This window comes from Rhinoderma darwinii, chromosome 4 (assembly GCF_050947455.1).
Source record: "Rhinoderma darwinii isolate aRhiDar2 chromosome 4, aRhiDar2.hap1, whole genome shotgun sequence".
NCBI classification, from domain to species: domain Eukaryota; kingdom Metazoa; phylum Chordata; class Amphibia; order Anura; family Rhinodermatidae; genus Rhinoderma; species Rhinoderma darwinii.
In genome coordinates, this window is record NC_134690.1 from 370,284,259 (window position 1) to 370,307,537 (window position 23,279).

The 23,279-nt window shown below is 43.5% G+C and overlaps 1 protein-coding gene across 1 annotated transcript in view; it reads right to left on the reverse strand.

Annotated features, from left to right (window-relative positions):
• PLEK (pleckstrin) overlaps positions 1 to 23,279 on the reverse strand; it is a 40,688-nt gene that overhangs the window by 9,920 nt on the left and 7,489 nt on the right. Inside the window, exons 2-4 of the mRNA XM_075864540.1 lie at positions 3,826 to 3,978; positions 3,082 to 3,263; positions 1,521 to 1,612 (exon numbers count right to left, since the gene is read on the reverse strand). Of these exons, the coding sequence (XP_075720655.1) occupies positions 1,521 to 1,612; positions 3,082 to 3,263; positions 3,826 to 3,978 (427 nt within the window). The remainder of the gene's footprint in view (positions 1 to 1,520; positions 1,613 to 3,081; positions 3,264 to 3,825; positions 3,979 to 23,279) is intronic.

The following is a 23,279-nucleotide window of genomic DNA, read 5'->3' on the forward strand; positions in this document are numbered from 1 at the left end:
CAGTATTAGAGGTGGATCTTGCGTGTCAGTTTTTCTTAAAAATTATTTGTACTTTTTGAGATACAGCTGCTTTGTATCCTGTATACAGAGCAGCTGTATCTTACCCTGAATCCTGTACCCATCAGGTCCGCGGGACTCATGGGTTTAACGTCAGCGGGTCCTTCATGTCTCTGACACGCAGAATCAAGCTGTTACCGATTACATGTAAGTACATAACATAGATGTGATCGATGACAGGTGGACCCGCTGACACTAAACCCGTCAGTCCCGTTTCAGGTCTCAGCGCTACATACAGCTGCTCTGTATACTGGATACAAAGCAGCTGTATCTCAAAAAGTAAAATGTTTTAATAAATATTATTTAGAAAGTTGCACCAATCACACTGATAGACATTTTTATAAAAAATAAAAATTATTTCAAAGGTGTAAATAGCCTTTAGAGAGATTGTCCAGATTGTCTCACCCCCTACATTGTAAGTTAGTGTTTCTGTACAGCAGCCACATCACGTAATCACATTGACACTTCCTCCAATAGGCCTGCCGCTGTGTAACGCATCATGGCCACGTATACAGAACACATGGCTGCTGTATGGAAACATTTTCCTTACAGTGTAGAGAGGGGGATGGAGAAGGAATGTACCAATTGTGGCGCAACTCCAATTTTTATTACCTTCAAGCAACATCTTTATGAAAATAAAAAAACTACTTCAGACAACTCCTTTCAGAAAATAGTGGTGAGTCCTGGAAATAAATACGTCACACAATATATTCTTTTTGCTGTAATATATATTTTTATGAATTACAATGGGTCTACTTAGCTGCATTTTTTTCTCTTGATTTATGTCAGAAAAGCAATATAGTTTGGGGAGTGAATAGAAAGATGTTAATAAAGGGAAAAGTGCTGAGCTATGTATTGGGTAAAGGAGTTAAAGATAAGGATATTAAAAAAAGCGGTATAGAGATAGGAGAAGGAAGTGGTTTAAAGGTTTACTAAACGCTAAACAAACTTCTGACATGTCATAGTGACAGGTCAGAAGTTTTGATTGGCGGGGGTCCGAGCACTAAAGTCGTGAGTCCCCCACCAATCACTAAAACAAAGCGGCAGAAGTGCTCGTGTGAGCACTCAGCCGCTTCGTTTCTGTTGGGCTTTTTCCATAAAGGCGATGTAGTGGTGTACGGCTGATAGAGTTTCTACTGAGCCCGTACTCCACTACATTGATTTCCGGAAAAGCCGAACAGAAACTAAGTGGCTTAGCACTCACACGCTTCATTTTAGCACTCAGTGGTGGTCTCACCAATCAAAACTTCTGACATGTCATTATGACATGTCAGAAGTTTGTTGAACGTTTAGTTACAGGGGACCAGCACATTGCTGGTGGGCGGAGTCTGGACTGGGGAAGTGCCCTCACCAGCAGCAGTAACTGGCTGCATTTATGACCAGACCGGTGGGCCAGTCCGACACTGATTAAAGGTGTACCCCTGTTGCAGAGTACATGGAGTCACGATATACACTATACGTACCTGTAAAACAATGATTAAACACTTTATTGTCTTTCTCCAGCTTAAGATCTTTGATTCCTTGATCTGTATCTTTCATGGAGATATATAACTCCCTGCAAATAGAAGGCTGGATCTTTATCACTCTCTGAAACATTACTTTCTGCAAATGTCAACTTCAGAATGCGTTTCTGCACCCTTAATATTACCCAACATGGTTTAGAAAGGGAAGGTCTCATGTTCAGTCACAAAAACATCCCTCCACAACATGTCGGCTTAAAATTACAGAATTAAATTATGTTACATGTAATCTGTCACCAAGTTTAACAACTCCTAATTTATATAACCACTATATAGGTGGTAAGATCCTTATTCAGAATATGTACATATTGGGGCAGATTTACTAAGCTGTTTAAACAATGTAATCTTAGACCAGGCAGTCAGAAGATGCACCAAATTTATCACAGTGGTGCATGATGTATGATAAATTTGGTGTATCTAGCTAGACTTGGTAGACACTTTTCTCCTCCTTATACCACATTTGACTTGGCTTATTTTGTGCCAGATCTTTGGCGCATTTTAAGCCACGCCCCTTTAAAATAGATTTATTTATTTGTAAGCGTCAAGAGAGGGGCAAACATCAGTTCTATAAAGAAATGTGTGCGCCAAAATGCACACATTTTCCAAAACATTCTAGGCACAAACACATAAGTAAATCTGTCCCATTACTCACTAGCTAACCACCGCTGTAACCCGGAAATCGGTGTGCACGCTATACGAACCCGTAGTCTACCTGCTCCTTTATTCTACTAGCTCAGTGTAGAATAAGGTGTGCTTTGTACGAGACAAGTTTGCCACACAGTATTGAAAGGTGTATATATATGAGTCGATCCCAAGAATATTTTTGTAAAAAATAAAATAAAAATTAGCCCATAAAAAACACTTGACTTCAAGTGTCAAGTGCCATATTCTTGAGACCTCATGCCCGGATAACTGGTTCTCAGTACCTGGTTCACAGAAAAATATATTTTTTATTTTTTAGACATGAAAGGTAAGAAACCCCCAAGCGATATGGAACCTCACATGATGGGCATATAAACCTGGGTGGGTATTTAAGGTTCTATTCACACTGCAGTGTATGTTGGACGTTTGCGCTGAGAAATACTTCATACATATAATGCTGAGCATGTCCGCAAGGCCCCATTGATGTGGTGTATGGCAAAAGAGACTTTGGCTGTTTTTTTAACGGTATTGAATAGTGTAATCAACTACGCTGTTTTATACAGAGGCATTCTGCAATATAATGTATACTGTGTGGTATATATTTTTTTTAATAATGGGAGTAAAAGGGCGACGCATGCTACTGTGTGCCATAGAGAGGTATACATTGCAGGCTTCCGTCAGACGAATACGCTGGGAGTATTTCCCAACCTATATGTCCAGCCTACACTACAAACGCAATGTAAGTAGAGCCTAACATAATGAGGAGCTCTGTTTAGTTTGTAACTATATAGTCTGAAAGATTCAGGTCATGTGCTTGATAGTACCAAACCAAAATATTCAACTGTAAAGATTGTACACTTACCCTAAGTTAATTGTGTCAGGTAATCTTATTGATTTTCTGGTGGATTTCCGAGCAAACTTCTGACCATCTTCAATGCATTTTGATGCTCTTTTTAGGTCCTTAACCCAAGCGTCACGCTCCTCATGGTGAGATGCTTGGAAATAGTGACCCTGCTGTTTAGCAGTGGTAAGCTTAAACACAAACTAAGGCAAGAAACAAAATTATTTTTATGACACATATTACCATCATTATTAAAAAAAAATTGTTTAATCAAAATAATACATCTTGGTTTTATTAAGTGGGATTGCTCCAAACAATCTGATTTTATGCATTTATGCGCTATCTAAGGGAGCAAGAGTGCAGCGACATAGTAGTTGTATCCCTACAATGATTAGATGCAGAGTTATATTAAACGCTCCTTACTCTCACACCCTTCCTCTACTATTTGAGAGGGCTGCGTGCAGAGTCCAGTGTTTTCCTATGAGATGCAGCTTCACACTGCTCTCCCCTGCTTCCTGCTGGTGAGTGCTGACAGGAAGAAACCTTTCACAAGCAGTAGTCAGAGGAAGGCTGCATGAAGCTGCATTTCATAGTAATACAGATGACTCTTCATACAGCAGTCACAGATGTAAGAGAAAGGTAGTGTGTGTCAGGAGAGTTTTATAATTCTCTTATTCTTCTAGGCTTTTGCCAGTCATCCAGTCAGTATATGAGACACGATGAATATACAGAGAATAGTGTAATAATCATCAAAACAGCACTCACCATCCGTTTACTGAACTCCTGACAGTGATTTGTGATAACTGCTCCTTTTAGTGGTATCATTCCCTTTGGGCTGTTGTCACTTTTCTTCTTGTAGACTTCTATTCCATCCTCCAGCAGTGTCACCCACATAGGTTTCCATTTATTAAACATGGCCTGTGGGAAAAAACAGAAATCAACAAGAAGCAGAAATAAATACTCTGAATATACATTTATTTATGTTTCTTATATCATCTTATTGGACAAGAAGAATCCTGTAAATTCATCAGGTTGTGTCGACTGACTAAATATGATAACTTGTACATGTCCAGGCCAGGTATTTAACGTAAATAATAAGAGACCGGAGACAGAATATCTTTTAATTGTGGGTTGACTTGGGATCGGCCACAGTTATTTATTTAAATATAAAATGTTTAAACAGAAAATATCACAACTAAGGCTTTGTTCACATCTGGGTCAGGGCTCCGTTCCGACGTTCCGTCTGAGCTTTCCATCGGAACGAAGCCCTGACTGACACAAACTGAAACCGTAGGAGGGAACTCCTCATCGTGATTTCTCCTCATGATGAGAGGAGCAAGGGCGGGGGCATGCCTATATAACCCCCTGCCATTAGCATAATTACGCCCATTCCTAACAGCGCTGCAGTATAACCTGACCAATGGCTGCAGAACAGCCAGATAATATCTATCACCACTCCTAGCCTGTAAACAACACTATACTTAACAAAGGACCTGAGTCTAAATGTCTATGGTCCTACTATATTGTATGAGCATTATTCAACCAATCAATTTGTGCCATGTAATTTACGAGTTAGTAAATTACTAGTATAACATTAAGGGAGGCGTCAGCTCAAACTCCAAAGTCAAGCACCAGTTTATTTTTCTGGTGACATCATCGACGGGCTGCAGATCATAAATGCAGCCAAATGGTGAATTAACATGTCACAAATTTCCTGTGGATTTCTGATTAAATTCATGGTGGAAAAAATTTGTGGACTATTTGTGGACTTACACTTAGGTATCATGCAGAGCCATGTGAACGGAGCCTATATGGAGTCCCTGCACCTTCATACTACGGCAATGCTAGCAATTCTCCATAATATGGCATCCGATGGAACATGCTACATGATTTTTTCATCTGGAATCCCCCCAAAAAATAACCCTCTGCTTTCCTTTGTGTTATATCTGAGGCATACAGAGGTAAAGTAGGACCCATATACTTCTATGGATCCTGTAAAACGGCTATGTAAAACTCGGAGGTTGTACAGTGTTGTAATACAGTTGCATAAGTCATATTGGAATATCCCTACTTCTGTTTGAATGTATCTGTTTCCATCAGTTGCATTTAGTTTTCCCATGATTCCATATAGTTTTGTATGTGCCGTCGCAATATGGTCATATATAAAGTAACTGCATTGGTCTTGTAATTCAGTTTTTGGCTGCATTGTTCTCACGTTTTACTTATTGGGCTAAATTTACACACAGTGTCTACTCGCATTTTCTTTAATGTTTTTGCTGCTTTTATGTGCGTTTTTTTGTCCAAAACCCCTGTGGCCAGATGTTACTTTAAAGTCTATAATAAAATATGATAAAGTCTACATACATAGATTTAGTTTGTGGTATTTTTGTAGCGTTTTTTTGGGGTCAGTGTTTTATTTACAAAATGCAGCATGCTCTTGGTATGGAGAAAAATACCTGTACAAAATGACGCTAAATAAAAAATGCCACCTAATACACATGTAAAAAATGCCACCTAATACACATGTATAAAATACTACCTAAAATACATGTAAAAAATGCCATTGAAACCACTTAACCCCTTAGTGACCACCAATACGCCTTTTTACGTCGGTCACTAAGGGGCCTTAGGCTAGGCTGACGCCTTTTAACGTTCGCCTAGTCTAAGTCCTGCACGGGTCTCCCGTGCAGGCTGGTGCCGGGGCTCTGCTGTCTGATGACAGCTGAGCTCCTGCTCCAACGCCCGCGATCGAACTTTACTTAGATCGCGGCCGTTTAACCCGTTAAATGCCGCCGTCAATAGCGACCGCGGCATTTAACTTTGTTTACAAAGGGAGTGAGCTCCCTCTGTCACCCATCGGCGGCCCGCGAATGCCATCGCGGGTCTCCAAAGGGGTGTCATGGCAGCCGGGGGCTTGATAAAAGCCCCCAGGTCTGCCCTGGACATATGCCTGTTAGGATGCGCAGGAGGCACGTCCTAACAGAATGCCTGTCAGATTTACACTGACAGGCAATAATGCTCTGGTATACGAGCGATGTTTATATCAGCGATCTGAAGATCGCACAGTAAAGTCCCCTAGTGGGACTAGTGAAATAAATAATAAATGTGAAATAAAGATTAATAATAAAAGTTACAGTAAAAAAATAAATCCATTTTTTTCCATAAAAAGTGGTTTTATTTAGTAAAAGTGTAAAAAAAAAAAAAAAAGTACACATATATGGTATTGCCGCGACCGTAATGACTCCATTAATAAAGTTAATATGTCATTTAAACCGCAAGGTGAACACCGTAAAAAAAAAACGCAAAAAACAATGGCGAAATTGCTATTTTTTTCCATTGCCCCTCAAAAAGGTCATAATAAAAATGAATCAATAAGTCCCATGCACCCCAAAACAGTACCAACCAAAACTACGTCTTGTCCCGCAGAAAACAAGCCCAAAAAATCACTACATTGATGGAAAAATAAAAAAATTACGGCTCTTGGAAAGCGACGATGCAAAAACAAATAATTTTAGTTCAAAAGTGTTTTTATTGTGCAAAAGTCGTAAAACATAAAAAACCTCTACATATGTGGTATCGCCGTAATCGTACCGACCCATAGAATAAGGGTAACATGTTATTTACGTCGCATAGTGAACGGCGTCAATTTAAAAACGCATAGAACAATGGCGGAATTTCAGGTTTTTTTTATAATCCCCCCAAAAAAAGTTAATAAAAAAAATTTATGTACCCAAAAATGGTGCTATTAAAAAGTACAACTAATCCCGCAAAAAACAAGTCCTCATACAGCTATGTAGACGAAAAAATAACAAAATTATAGCTCTTTGAATGCGACTATAGAAAAACTAATAAAATAGCTTGGTCATTAGGGCCTAAAATGGGCTGGTCCCTAAGGGGTTAAAAGGCATGGCTTTTTTGACATGCATTTTAAAACACTAAAAAAGAATTGTGTGAGAAAGACCTAAAAACTGTGTGGCCAATGGCGGCCTAAGCCTGGGGCTTCATGAAGGCTTTTTGTAGCGTGACTTTCCAATTTTAACTATCTAGATACTGCTGCAGTGCAGTGGAATACTTTGAGTTGCATTCAATTCAGTGCACTCTCAGTTGTCACTCAATGTTTAAAATGGGAAAATTGAACTATAAAAAGTCTCCATATAGCCACAGCCCTTAGTATCACATAAATTGAACTTGAATGTATATCCCAAACACATAAGATATACGTGCGTATTAGGCTTCGTTCACATCTGCGTCGGGGTTCCGTTCATGGGTTCCGTCTGACCTTTCCTTCAGGGGAAACCATGAACCGAAACCAAACTGAAACACACGGAAATCATAGCTTTCCGTTTGCATTACCGTTTATTTCAATGGTAACGCATCCGTTACAAATGGTTTCCGTTTGTCACCGTTCTGTAAGGTTTCCGTTGTTTTGACAGAATCAATAGAGCTGTTGACTGAACCCCAACGCAGAGGTGAACGAAGCCTAACTCACATACAATATGAATATCGAACATACATTAACCACAATCCCAGGAAATGTACAGAAAACATCTGCTTCTCCGGAGGACATTTCAGTAACAAGTGGTGGAACAAGATAAAAGTCAGCAGTGAACACAATACAATGTGCACTTTGGAAATTATAGTAATAGTTTCTTTGCACTTGGAAAAATAAACCGAGTGACAATGACCCCATTGTAATCCTTTGTGCATAGAAATCCTTAATCTCATAATTGCCAATGCTATCAATGTGCAGGGAAGAGCTGCATTATGCATCAAACTCCTAAACTGTTATTTCCATAAACAGTATGTAGTAATCATTGTCTGACTGGTATCCACTTAAATGGGACAGCTGACAAGTGTGATGTCCGCTAATGGCTGTTTGCATGTGACTCATAGGAGGCAGGAGGACAGTTATGTCCACCAAACTAATAGTTTGTATTTTCCTTATTTCTGTTTAATAATCATAGATATATTTAACTATGTGGTTGATGGCTGAGATTGGAGTTATTGCCGATCCTGGCTGTTGCAGTGGGATTTCATCCGACACCTACTGCGGAGGCCTTCGCTTTACTGTAGACTTATAGCACGGTGAAGAAAGAGGTTAATCAGGATACCTTCCACATAATGTCACACCAACCAAAAATATAGGCAGGGATACATATGTGTGAGCGGTTTCTATTAGTCAAATAGGAGTTTTAACAATATAGCACTTATACACTTCTCTGATAGGACTATGTATTTCCATGTAAAATTAATCTGTATGAGTGCAGTTCTTTTTCCCAAAATAAATTAGAGAACAACATAAAGGAAGTTGAAAGAGGAAACTCATCTGACAGTTTTTCTTTTACATTTGTCCCCGTAAATGTACAACAGTAGTTTGCATTCTTTACACTAACAAGGCCGGAAACAAGGGTTTAACAGGAATATTATTCAAACTTCATGACCTAAAAACTCAGTTAACCTCGATATCCCTTCCCTACCCCCATGGGTCCAAAAGATATGGGTTGTTCGGTAGGGCGATCGCACTGTGGAGCTGCATTGGGTGTCCCTGTGCCTCCCTTTGACATGGAGAAAATATTATGATCACCACCAATAAGTGTGTCAATGCAAACCAAAGACAACACTGTTATGAGCAGCAGGTCTTTTGCTGCTCACTTGTCATCTCCCAGCCATTGAGCGGTGGCTGGGGCAGTTGCTGAGGCTAAAGGGGGTTTTACACTGGGCGATTATCGTGCAGACGAGCGTTCATAGAACGCTCGTTGCCAATAATTGCCCTGTGTAAACAGGGTAGCGATCAGCGGATAAACGAGCAAACGCTTGATCATCTGCTGACCGTATCGTTTTAAAAAAGTTAAATATGATCGTTGACGGAAGCACATCTCCCTGTGTAAACAGGGAGACGAGCTGCCGACATGATAATAACGTATGGGGACGAGCGATCGGAGTAACGACCGCTTGTCCCCATCCATAACTCCACGTGACCGTAGCAAACGAGCGCCAATCAACAATGTCTCGCTAATCGGCGGTTGCTGCATCGGCAGATTATCGGCCGTTGTAATAGGGCCTTAAAGAGGCTCTGTCAACAGATTTTGCAATCCCTATCTGCTATTGCAGCAGATCGGCGCTGCAATGTAGATTACAGTAACGTTTTTATTTTTAAAAAACTAGCATTTTTGGCCAAGTTATGACCATTTTTGTATTTATGCAAATGAAGCTTGCAAAAGTCCAAGTGGGCGTGTATTATGTGCATACATCGGGGCGTTTTTACTACTTTTACTAGCTGGGCGTTCTGACGAGAAGTATCATCCACTTCTCTTCAGAACGCCCAGCTTCTGGCAGTGCAGACACACAGCGTGTTCTCGAGAGATCACGCTGTGACGTCACTCACAGGTCCTGCATCGTGTCGGACGAGCGAGGACACATCGGCACCAGAGGCTACATTTGATTCTGCAGCAGCATCGGCGTTTGCAGGTAAGTCGATGTAGCTACTTACCTGCAAACGCTGATGCTGCTGCAGAATCAACTGTAGCCTCTGGTGCCGATGTGGCCGACACGATGCAGGACCTGGGGCAGGAAGTGAGTGACGTCACAGATCTGCACTGCCAGAAGCTGGGCGTTCTGAAGAGAAGTGGATGATACTTCTCGTCAGAACGCACAGCTAGTAAAAGTAGTAAAAACGCCCCGATGTACGCACATAATACAAGCCCAGTTGGACTTGTACTTTAAACACGCCCACTTGAACTTTTGCAAGCCTCATTTGCATAAATACAAAAATGGTCATAACTTGGCCAAAAATGCTCGTTTAAAAAAAATAAAAACGTTACTGTAATCTACATTGCAGCGCCTATCTGCTGCAATAGCAGATAGGGGTTGCAAAATCTGGTGACAGAGCCTCTTTAATGCTGCACAGCTGAGTCACCAGCGTAAGTCAGATGAACACACTGAGATGAGCCTGTGCTCGTTTAGAGAGAGAGAGAGAGAGCGACCTGATTGGTCTGCGCCTCCTTAAGAATCCCTGGTCTCAGCGGACCAATTTGCATTGACTCTGTCTCTACAAAACCAGGATTGGTAAAGACGGCAGGACGACAAGTGGTAGACTCTCTCGCTAACTTTCTTGCTCTAATGTGCTGGTCAACTAAATTAAGCTGTTCAGAGAGTCACCTGGAGGAAACTGCACAATGACATCTTTAATCTGATCTGAGAGACCCAAACGGTACTGGCTACAGAGGGTGAAATCATTCCAATCATTATCAGTGACCCGCTGTCTACACTCTGCAGAGTATTCCACTGCAGTTCTGCATCTTTGTTTTAAACCATAGCTAAACGTTTGACAAACTTCTGACATGTCATAGTGACATGTCAGAAGTTCGGATTGGTGGGGGTCCGAGCACTGAGACCCCCACCAATCGCTAGAACGAAGCAGCTGAAGCGCTCATGTGAGCACTCAGCCACTTCGTGTCTATTTGGCTTTTTCCGGAAATAAATGTATCGGTGTACGGACTCAATAGAAAGTCTATGAGCCCGTATTCTGATACATCAGCTTTACGGAAAAAGCCGAACAGACATGAAGCGGCTGAGCGATCACACGTGCGATTGGTGGGGGTCTCAGTGCTCGGACCCCCACCAATCCAAACTTCTGACATGTCAGAAGTTTGTCAAAAGTTTAGCTCAGGGGCGTAGCTAGGGGGGGCAGGCGGGGCATGTGCCCCAGGCGCAACTTAGAGGGGGGCGCCAACGCCACCTCCTCCTGCACTATAATTGTACCTGTGTCTATAGGACACAGGTACAATTAGAAGCAATGAATAGCCGGGTACGTTCCGTTCCCGGCTATTCAGCTACTTTATACCACAAAAGCGCTATTGTGCTTCCGTCGATGAAAGGCGCTGAGTGACAGGCAAAGTCATCCTGCCCAGCCAATCAGCGCCTTTCATAGACGCTTCGTTCAACCCCCAGGAGACCTGCGCAGAAGAGAGCAGGTCTCCATGGCTACCGGACGGCGTGGGAGCGGGATTAAGGTGAGTTTAAATTGTTTATTTTATTGTTATAAAAAGTGTGTGCCATTATCTACAGGGGGAGGGTGCTTTATCTACGGGGGGACTTTTTCTATGGGGGGGGCTTTATCTACAGGGGGCATTATCTACGAGGGGGGCTTTATCTACGGGGGGACTTTATCTGTGGGGGGGTGGTTTATCTACAAGTGGGGCTTTATCTACAAGTGGGGCTTTATCTACAGGGGGGCTTTATCTACAGGGGGGCTTTATCTACAAGGGGGGCTTTATCTACAGGGGGGCTTTATCTACAGGGGGGCTTTATCTACAAGGGGGCTTTATCTACGGGGGGCTTTATCTACCGGGGGGGCTTTATCTACAGGGGGGCTTTATCTACAGGGGGCTTTATCTACAGGGGGGCTATATACTGGGTTGGGCTATCTATGGAGCACCATATACAGGGGTGGACTATATCTACAGGGGAGCTATATACAGGGGTGGGCTATATCTACAGGGGGCTATATACAGGGGTGGACTATTTATGGAGCACTATATACAGGGGTGGGCTATATCTACAGGGGGGCTATATACAGGGGTGGGCTATCTATGGAGCACTATATACAGGGGTGGGCTATATCTACAGGGAGCTATATACAGGGGTGGGCTATCTATGGAGCACTATATACAGGGTTGGGCTATATCTACAGGGGGCTATATACAGGGGTGGGCTATCTGTGGAGCACTATATACAGGGGTGGACTATATGTGGAGCACTATATACCGGGGTGGACTATATGTGGAGCACTATATACAGGGGTGGACTATATGTGGAGCACTATCTACAGGGTGGGCTATATCTACAGGGGGGCTATATACAGGGGTGGGCTATCTATGGTGCACTATATACAGGATTGGGCTATATCTACAGGGGGGGCTATATACAGGGGTGGGCTATCTATGGTGCACTATATACAGGATTGGGCTATATCTACAGGGGGCTATATACAGGGGTGGGCTATCTGTGGAGCACTATATACAGGGGTGGGCTATATGTGGAGCACTATATACAGGGGTGGACTATATATGGAGCACTATCTACAGGGTGGGCTATATCTACAGGGGTGGGCTATATCTACAGGGGGGCTATATACAGGGATGGGCTATCTGTGGAGCACTATAGGGGAGCTATTTGTGGGACACTATATATAGGGTGGGCTATATGAGGGCACTATCTACAGGGGGCTCTATGGGGGCACTATCTACAGGGGGCACAGTGTGTGTGTTTGGGACATGGTGTATGGTGCTATTATAATTAGAGGTGCAGTGTATGGCGCTATTATATTTAGGGGCGTAGTGTGTGGTATAATGAGAACTTTATCTTTATTTATAGGTGTAGAAATGTTGGAAAAGTGAGAAGCTGAAGACATCTGAGCGTCAAACTGCAGAAATGGGCTGTGACTGGGAGAAGTCATCATAGAGGTCTGGACCGGATGGAGAAAAAGAACTAGAATCTGAGACGCCACCGGTGAGTCACTTAATGTAAATGTTTATTCTGCCTCTATTCAGCACTGTAGTCACTGTATGATCTGCAGCAAGATGATGGGTTTTGTGATTATGATATGATTTATTTTTTGTGAAACAGCATCTCCCAGCATATCCTTACCATTTTTCGGGCCATGTTGGGAGCTGTAGTTTTACGCCGTACATACCTATACGGCAGGGGTTGCACTATATTGAGCTATATTTGTGCTGGTGCTGTATATATGTACTGAGCTTGGTTCTGGTGTTGTGTATAGAACTATATTGCTTGTAAAATGTACAAATGTTTTTATGCTCGAGTTACCTAAAAAGAAATGTGGAAAAGAAATGACACGTCATTGATTGGTAGAGAAAACAAACACGGCGAGGGGGAAGGAGATGTCTGGAAAGAGGTTGGAGGGGCTCGCCAAACTGAATCTTTGCCCCGGGTGCTGGAGAACCTAGCTACGCCTCTGGTTTAGCTACACTTTAAGGAGCATAAATTGGCGGCAGGAGCAGAAGAGGCGGCCTAAATTACCCCTAGAGCGGAGAGGAAGACATCCACACTTACTAATGCAGAATCCCCAGACTTGATACTTAATGCCCAAAACTGGGAGTCTCCTTGCAGGAGAGTCTTAATATTCCTCACCCTCTGAGTCTGTGAACCTGGGACCTGGGCCTTATAGAAAAATATAGCATACAGCTCTCACAGAAAAGTACTATCACCAGGAAAACAGTTTGGTAAATTATTACGGGGTTCCACAGAGATGCCAACCATCCTTACACCTGAGAAACGGGAGTCAGACACTATTTCTATTAAAAATTTGAAAAATATCAATTTTATTACTAGAGTTTAAACAATGAGGAGATATAAAATATACAGAGGATCCAAAAACAAGATTGGACTGTACATGGGCCACAGAAGTACACAAATTTGTACCACAACAATATCATAGTAATTAGTACATGAATATAGGGTTGAAAAATACATGGTACTAATGAGAGGCAAATAACATCAGGTATAACAGGGGGAGCGAAGCTATCTAGTCTAGCTTAAATAACCCATATGAGGACAAGAGAGATAAGTAATAGGTACAAACACATGGATGGTAGCATCTAAGGAATTGATTATGAGCGTCTATGCTAATAAATAGGTCTAAACAGATGTCCAAAAAAGTGTATAGCTTAGACTGGGTAGAGTCCCAAACAAATTAAAGTATGCCTTACCCATAGGTCTCAGAAAAGTGGCCCCAAGAAAAGGAAGCTCCCCGACGCACGTTTCGCGTATGCAGCTTTTTCAAGGGGTGAACGACCTATAGGTGATTCTGCCTTAGAGTCTATACCTCTTTTGTCTGTGGAACTAATTATTATTCCTGTTCATGACCAGCCCCATTTTTTTCAAATCTGACAAGTGTCATTTTATGTGGTAATAACTCTGGAATGCTTTTGCCTATCCAAGCGATTCAGAGATTGTTTTCTCGTGACATATTGTACTTTATGTTAGTGGAAAAATGTGGTCAATAAATTTATAGCTTATTTGTGAAAAACACCAAAATTGTAAGAAAATTTAAATTTTTCTAATTTTAAATGTAATCTACTTGTAAAACAGATAGTAATACCACACAAAATTGTTGCTAATTAACATCCCCCATATGTTTACTTTATATTTGCATTGTTTTTTTGAACATTATTATATTTTTCTAGGACGTTACAAGGCTTAGAACTTTAGCAGCAATTTCTCACATTATTAAGAAAATTTCAAAAGGCTTTTTTGTCAAGGACCAGTTCAGTTCTGAAGTTGCTTTGAGGGCCTTATGTACAAGATAGACCCCATAAATCACCCCATTTTAAAAACCACCCTTCAAAGTATTCAAAACAGCATTCAGAAAGTTTATTAACCCTTTAGGCGTTTCACAGGAATTAAAGCAAAGTAGAGGTGAAATTTACAAATTTCAGTTTTTTTGCAGAAATTCATTTATAATACATTTTTTTCTGTAACACAGAAGGTTTTACCAGAGAAATGAAACTCAATATTTCTTGCCCAGGTTCTGCAGTTTTTAGAAATATCCCACATGTGGCTCTATTGTGATAATGGACTGAAGCACCGGCCTCAGAAGCAAAGGAGCACCTAGAGGATTTTGGGGTCTCCTATTTTTAGAATATATTTGTAAAGGATCTGCCAGGCACAGCGGGGTTAACGCCCATAGGTAATCAGTCGGCACCTGAGTCTATGTGTCTGAGACTGACTCCAGCTTCCACCACTCAGGCTGGCAGGCTTAGGAGTGGGAGAGCCTATCGCAGCCTGGCCAGACTCAGCTAGCTCCCGCCCTCTGTCTATTTATACCTGCCTTTCCTGTTCCTCCAGTGCTTGTGATACTTCTCGTGTGGTTTCCTGGCCCAGCTACAGCTCCTGACTACTTGATCCTGCTCCATACTGACCCTGGCTTACTGACTACTCTTCTGCTCTGCGTTTGGTACCTCGCACTCACCTGGTTTTACTCGGCTCGTTCACCTCTCTTGTTGCTCGCGGTGTTGCCGTGGGCAACTGCCCCATTTCCCTAGCTTTGTGTACCCTTGTCTGTTTCGTGCACTTACTGAGCGTAGGGACCGCCGCCCAGTTGTACCCCGTCGCCTAGGGCGGGTTGTTGCAAGTAGGCAGGGACAGAGTGGCGGGTAGATTAGGGCTCACTTGTCCGTTTCCCTACCCCTATCATTACATAATCACAAGCCCGTTACCTAGTCTACCCTGGTCCCTGTGTCTACTATGGACCCCCTTGAGACCCTGGCCCAGCAAATGCAGGGTCTCTCCCTACAGGTCCAGGCCCTGGCTCAGAGGGTCAACCAGCCTGACACTACCATGGTAGTGCCCCTCACCTCACCCCTTGAACCCCACCTCAAGTTGCCTGATCGGTTCTCAGGGGACCGGAGGACTTTTCTCTCCTTTCGGGAGAGTTGTAGGCTTTACTTTCGCTTAAAGCCTCACTCCTCAGGTTCTGAGAGCCAGCGGGTGGGTATAATTATGTCCCGGCTCCAGGAAGGGCCCCAAGAGTGGGCCTTCTCCTTGGCTCCTGACGCCCCTGAACTTTCCTCCGTTGATCGTTTCTTTTCTGCTCTTGGACTCATTTATGACGAGACTGACAGGACTGCCTTTGCCGAGAGTCAGCTGGTGACCTTACGTCAGGGTAAGAGACCTGTTGAGGAGTATTGTTCTGACTTTAGGAAGTGGTGCGTAGCTTCTCGGTGGAATGACCCTGCCTTAAGGTGCCAGTTTAGGTTGGGTCTGTCGAACGCCCTGAAGGACCTGCTAGTTAGCTATCCCTCTTCTGACTCCCTAGACCAGGTTATGGCTTTAGCGGTACGACTTGACCGACGTCTCAGGGAACGACAACTTGAACGTTTTTGTGTTTTCCCCTCTGACTCCCCCATGATGCCTCCCGAGGTCCCGTCGCTTCGCTCTTCCACGGAAGACTCAGAGGTACCTATGCAACTCGGGGCCTCCGTGTCCCCCCGACAACGTAGAGAGTTCCGCAGGAAGAATGGTCTCTGCTTCTATTGTGGGGATGACAAGCATCAAGTGAACACCTGTCCTAGGCGTAAGAATAAGCAGCCAGAAAACTTCCGCGCCTAAGTGATCATCGGGGAGGTCACTTGGGCGCACAGGTATTTCCCGTAAATATGAAACGTAATAAAAATCTTGCTTCCCTTTCAGGTCTCTTTTGGTGGTAGGTCTGCTACCGGCAGTGCCTTCGTGGATTCAGGGTCTTCTACTAATATCATGTCTGTGGAATTTGCTGTGTCTCTAGCTATGCCATTGATTGATTTGCCTAAACCTGTCCCGGTAGTGGGTATCGACTCCACTCCTCTTGCTAATGGTTATTTTACACAGCATACTCCTGTTTTTGAACTCCTTGTTGGCTCCATGCATTTGGAGCAGTGCTCTGTACTGTTGATGCAGGGATTATCGTTCGATTTGGTTTTAGGCCTTCCCTGGTTGCAGTTGCATAATCCCACGTTTGACTGGAATACTGGGGAGCTTACCAAATGGGGTAATGAATGCTTGACGTCATGTTTTGCTGTTAATTCTATTTCTCCCCCTGAGGTGGTGAACACGCTACCTGAGTTTGTGCAGGACTTCGCTGATGTTTTCTCTAAAGAGGCCTCCGAAGTGTTACCTCCTCATAGAGAATACGATTGCGCTATTGAATTGGTACCAGGAGCTAAGCTCCCTAAGGGTAGGATATTTAATCTTTCTTGTCCCGAACGTGAAGCCATGAGAGAGTATATCCAGGAATGCCTGGCCAAGGGTTACATTCACCCCTCTACTTCTCCGGTAGGTGCTGGCTTCTTCGTAGGAAAGAAGGATGGTGGTCTTAGGCCATGCATTGACTACCGTAACTTGAATAAGGTCACTGTAAGGAACCAGTATCCCCTTCCTTTGATTCCTGATCTCTTTAATCAGGTTCAGGGGGCCCAATGGTTCTCTAAGTTTGATCTACGGGGGGCGTATAACCTTATCCGCATCAAAGAGGGGGATGAGTGGAAGACTGCGTTTAACACGCCCGAAGGTCATTTCGAATACCTCGTCATGCCCTTTGGGTTGTGTAATGCTCCTGCTGTCTTCCAGAATTTCATAAATGAAATTTTAAGGGATTACCTGGGGGTTTTTCTTGTAGTGTACCTTGATGACATACTGGTGTTTTCCAAGGACCTGTCCTCCCACATTGAGCATGTCAGGAAGGTGCTCCAGGTCCTTCGGGAAAACAAACTGTTTTCCGAAAACCGAAAAAATGTGTGTTTGGGGTACAGGAGATACCATTTTTGGGTCAAATCCTCACTCCTCATGAATTCCGCATGGACCCCGCCAAGGTCCAGGCTGTGGCGGAATGGGTCCAACTTGCCTCCCTGAAGGCGTTACAGTGTTTCTTGGGGTTCGCTAATTATTACAGGAGATTTATTGCTAACTTCTCGGTCATCGCTAAGCCTCTTACAGACCTCACTCGCAAAGGTGCTGATCTCCTCCACTGGCCTCCTGAGGCTGTCCAGGCTTTTGAGGTCCTTAAGAAGTGCTTTATCACGGCCCCGGTGCTGGTTCAGCCCAACCAAATGGAGCCATTTATCGTGGAAGTTGACGCATCCGAGGTGGGAGTGGGGGCTGTCTTGTCCCAGGGTACCAGGTCCCTCACCCATCTCCGTCCCTGTGCCTACTTCTCCAGGAAGTTTTTGCCCACTGAGAGTAACTATGATATTGGCAACCGCGAACTCTTAGCCATTAAATGGGCATTTGAAGAGTGGCGCCACTTCCTGGAGGGGGCTAGGCACCAGGTAACGGTCCTTACCGACCACAAGAATCTGGTTTTCCTAGAATCTGCCCGGAGGCTAAACCCGAGACAAGCTCGATGGGCGCTATTTTTTACCAGATTCAACTTTTTGGTTACCTATAGGGCTGGGTCTAAAAATATTAAGGCCGAAGCACTGTCGCGTAGCTTCATGGCCAGCCCTCCTTCGGAGGAAGATCCTGCTTGTATTCTGCCTCCTGGTATAATCATTTCTTCTATTGATTCTGATTTAGCCTCAGAAATCGCGGCTGATCAAGGTTCAGCTCCCGGGAACCTTCCTAAGGACAAGCTGTTTGTTCCCCTGCAGTTCCGGCTAAGGGTACTTAGGGAAAACCATGACTCCGCACTATCTGGTCATCCAGGCGTCCTGGGTACCAAACACCTCATTGCCAGAAACTATTGGTGGCCTGGGTTGCCTAAAGACGTTAAGGCCTACGTCGCCACTTGTGAGGTTTGTGGTAGGTCCAAGACTCCCAGGTCCCGACCAGCGGGCTTACTACGTTCTTTGCCCATTCCCCAGAGACCTTGGACCCATATCTCCATGGATTTTATCACCGATTTGCCTCCATCTCAAGGCAAGTCGGTGGTGTGGGTTGTAGTAGACCGCTTCAGTAAGATGTGCCACTTTGTGCACCTCAAGAAACTACCCAATGCCAAGACGTTAGCTACCTTGTTTGTCAAACACATCCTGCGTCTCCATGGGGTCCCTGTCAATATTGTTTCGGACAGAGGGGTACAATTTGTTTCATTGTTTTGGAGAGCCTTCTGTAAAAAGTTGGAGATTGATCTGTCCTTCTCCTCTGCCTTCCATCCTGAAACTAATGGCCAAACTGAGAGGACTAATCAATCTCTAGAACAATATTTAAGGTGTTTTATCTCTGACTGTCAATATGATTGGGTCTCATTCATTCCCCTCGCCGAATTTTCCCTCAATAACCGGGTCAGTAACTCGTCAGGGGTCTCCCCCTTTTTCTGTAATTTTGGGTTTAATCCACGGTTCTCCTCCGTTTCACCTGGTAGTTCCAACAATCCCGAGGTAGAGGTCGTTCATCGGGAACTGTGCACAGTCTGGGCCCAGGTTCAGAAGAACCTAGAGGCGTCCCAGAGCGTACAAAAATCTCAGGCTGATAGACGTTCTGCTAACCCCTTGTTTATGGTCGGGGATCTGGTGTGGTTATCGTCTAGGAACTTGCGCCTTAAGGTCCCGTCCAAGAAATTTGCTCCCCGGTTTATTGGGCCGTATAAGGTCACTGAAGTCCTCAATCCTGTCTCCTTCTGACTGGAGTTTCCCCCATCTTTTCGAATACACGACGTGTTTCATGCCTCCCTCCTTAAACGCTGCTCCCCGTCCTTGGCTCCCTCGAGGAGACCTCCTGTTCCCGTTCTCACCCCTGAGGGGGTGGAATTCGAGGTGGCCAAGATTGTGGACAGCAAGATGGTCCAAGGCTCCCTCCAGTACCTGGTCCATTGGAGAGGATACGGGCCTGAGGAGAGGACTTGGGTACCCGCCCGGGATGTTCACGCTGGGGTATTGGTCAGGAAGTTCCACCTTCGTTTCCTCAATAAACCAGGTCCACTTAGAAAGGATCCGGTGGCCCCTCATAAAAGGGGGTGTACTGTAAAGGATCTGCCAGGCACAGCGGGGTTAACGCCCATAGGTAATCAGTCGGCACCTGAGTCTATGTGTCTGAGTCTGACTCCAGCTTCCACCACTCAGGCTGGCAGGCTTAGGAGTGGGAGAGCCTATCGCAGCCTGGCCAGACTCAGCTAGCTCCCGCCCTCTGTCTATTTATACCTGCCTTTCCTGTTCCTCCAGTGCTTGTGATTCTTCTCGTGTGGTTTCCTGGCCCAGCTACAGCTCCTGACTACTTGATCCTGCTCCATACTGACCCTGGCTTACTGACTACTCTTCTGCTCTGCGTTTGGTACCTCGCACTCTCCTGGTTTTACTCGGCTCGTTCACCTCTCTTGTTGCTCGCGGTCTTGCCGTGGGCAACTGCCCCATTTCCCTAGCTTTGTGTACCCTTGTCTGTTTCGTGCACTTACTGAGCGTAGGGACCGCCGCCCAGTTGTACCCCGTCGCCTAGGGCGGGTCGTTGCAAGTAGGCAGGGACAGAGTGGCGGGTAGATTAGGGCTCACTTGTCCGTTTCCCTACCCCTATCATTACAATATTTTAGGCACCATGTCAGGTTTGAAGAGGTCTCGTGGTGCCAAAACAGTGGAATCTCCTCAAAAGTGGTTTTGGAAACTACACACCTCAAGGAATTTATCTAGGGGTATAGTTAGCATCTTGACCTGACAGGTCTTTTGCTATATTTATTGGAATATGTCTGTGAAAATGAAAATCTACTTTTTTTCTGAAAAAATATTAAAAAAACGTAATTTTTACAAGGAATAAAGAATAAAAAGCACCCCAAAACTTGTAAAGCTATTTCTCACAATTACGGCAATAACCCATATGTGGTAATAAACTGCTGTTTGGACCCACGGCAGAGCTCAGAAGGGAAGGAGCGCCATTTGGCTTTTGGGGCGCAGATTTTGCTTGGTAATAGTTCTATTTGGAGTTTTACTGGTATTTAATTTTATAATGTGGTGGCATGTGTAAGCTGGGCAGAGTACGTCAGGGCATAATAAGAGTGTATAATAATGGGGTAAATAAATAATTCATAGATGTGTGGCCGGTGTCGCACTGATAAATGGTGCCCAATCTTATCTGCTTTTGGACACTGCAAAATTTCTGTCGCTCTATATTCTGAGCACCAGAACTTTTTTTTAATTTTTTCTCCACCGGAGCCGTGTGAGGGCCTATTTGTTACGTTACCATTTTAGGGTACATGTGATTTTTTGATCACTTTTTATTCCATTTTTTTGGGCAAGCAAAGTGACAAAAAACATACATTTTGACAATGTTTTTTTGTCCTTTTTTTTACAGTAATCACTGTGCGCTATAAATGACATTTTACTTTATTCTGCAGGTCGGTATGATTACGACGATACCATATGTATATAGTTTTTTTTTATGTTTTGTGGCGTTTGCTCAATAAAATCTCTTTTCTATAAAATGATTTCTTTTTTGTGTCACCATATTCTGAGAATCATAATTTTTTTATTTTTCAGTCAAAAAAGTTGTGTAAGGGCTTGCTTTTTACGGGACGGGTTGTAGTTTTTATTGGTATTATTTTGGGGTGCATGCAAATTTTTGATCACTTTTTATTCTATAATTTGGGAGGGGTGATGACCAAAAAAATAGTGATGCTGGTATTGTTTTTTAAATATTTTTTGCGGTGTTTACCGTGCGGTAAAAATAATATTATAGTTTTATAGATGGGTCCATTTCGAACGTGGTGATACCAGATATTTGTACTTTTTAACGTTTTATTTTTTTTCCTATAATAAAAGACTTATTATAGGGAAAAAAGCATTTTTTGTTTTTACACTTTTATAAAACATTTTTCTTACTTTTTTTTATTTTTTACTTGAAGACCTGCAGCACTGATGGCTGCTATAATACATTACACTACCTAGCTAGTATATAACGTATTATAAACTGTCAGTGTGACGTTGACAGTCACACTGACATGAAGCCTATGAGGACCAGCTGGTCCTCATAGGCTTCCGTGAATGACATAATATGAATCCAAGAAAATATGATCGACTCAAGCACATGAAATTTATGGAAAAAGATAAAAAAAATTATTGACATAAAAACATAACAGGATAAAACTGGAACAGGGAATGAGTCACTCAATAAAAAGACATCAAATCGATCGCGCACCGGATGTAGATATTAAGTGATTATGTAAGCACTGAACATGTTGTTAAAACAGCAAGGATGATGTAGGTATACATGCAGACCTATGTCTAATGGAGCCGAGGTAAGTTATGACAAGAGGAACAGTCCAATGAGATCCAACAAAGATGTATGTATATACTAGCCCGCCTATATGAGGGCATACAACAACAGTTACATATACATACAGATACGCAAATGCAGTGATTGTCTGAATAGATCTGGAGGGCTAACAAGGACCCTAATGTGAATGCTGAAGGATCAACATTGAAAAGTCAGGTGTACAATACACATGGGCTCACAAAGAATGACAGAGGAACGACATGAAAAGCTCAATGACAGCTGTCTAACAGGGAGAGGTTGTAAAACATACCGGTGGACATGGAAGGAGCGTGAAAGATGTCTGTACCCGACGCGCGTTTCGGCAACTGCCTTCGTCCGGGGTTGTTAGCCCTCCAGATCTATTCAGACAATCACTGCATTTGCGTATCTGTATGTATATGTAACTGTTGTTGTATGCCCTCATATAGGCGGGCTAGTATATACATACATCTTTTTTGGATCTCATTGGACTGTTCCTCTTGTCATAACTTACCTCGGCTCCATTAGACATAGGTCTGCATGTATACCTACATTATCCTTGCTGTTTTAACAACATGTTCAGTGCTTACATAATCACTTAATATCTACATCCGGTGCGCGATCGATTTGATGTATTTTTATTGAGTGACTCATTCCCTGTTCCAGTTTTATCCTGTTATGTTTTAATGTCAATAAAATTTTGTATCTTTTTCCATAAATTTCATGTGCTTGAGTCGATCATATTTTCTTGGATTCATCTTATGTCAATTTTTGATCGATGCACCAAGTTTATCTTGGTTATTCTAGGACTTAATACAGTAGATTCTATATAGTTCAGCAACTTTGCCTTACATTGAACATTACTCTGTATTTGTGTCCTTCTCTGTTGGTATCTCATCGGTGTATATTCCGTGAATGACAGACCGGAGGCCGTTGTATGGCCTCCGGTTTTGTCATGCAACCGACAGCAGCACCCGCAATCGGTCCTCGGGAAAGTTTGTTGTAGCAACAAACTTTCCAGTTCGTTGCTACAACAAACTTTTCCTGCAATCACATGATCGGGACATGAACCAATCAGGTCCCGGTCATGTCTCTGGGACCAGAAGCAGGGGTTAACAGCGCAATCCGGGTGTCAGCAATACTCTGAGACACCCGGATCGCGCTTTTAACACCCACTGTGAATTCACGTTGGCGCTGCACAGAGCCCAGCAAGCGCCGACATGAATTTACTGTGGGCGGTCAGGAAGCAGGTTAATGACGGTGATCATATTCTCTGCAGCCGAACCAATCGGTTCGGCTGTCAGATAACAGGTTGCTGGGGAGCCGCAGACACTGACACAGCCGACGTCCGAGAGCTTTTCACAGCGCTATGCTGGCTGGAACAGAGATCTGTATATACACGTCCTGGCAGCACGGGGTATGTGCAAAAAGGACGTGTATCTACAGCTTGTCGGCATGAAAGGGTTAATGACCAAGATATTTTTTACGTTTTTCCATCATCGCATTCC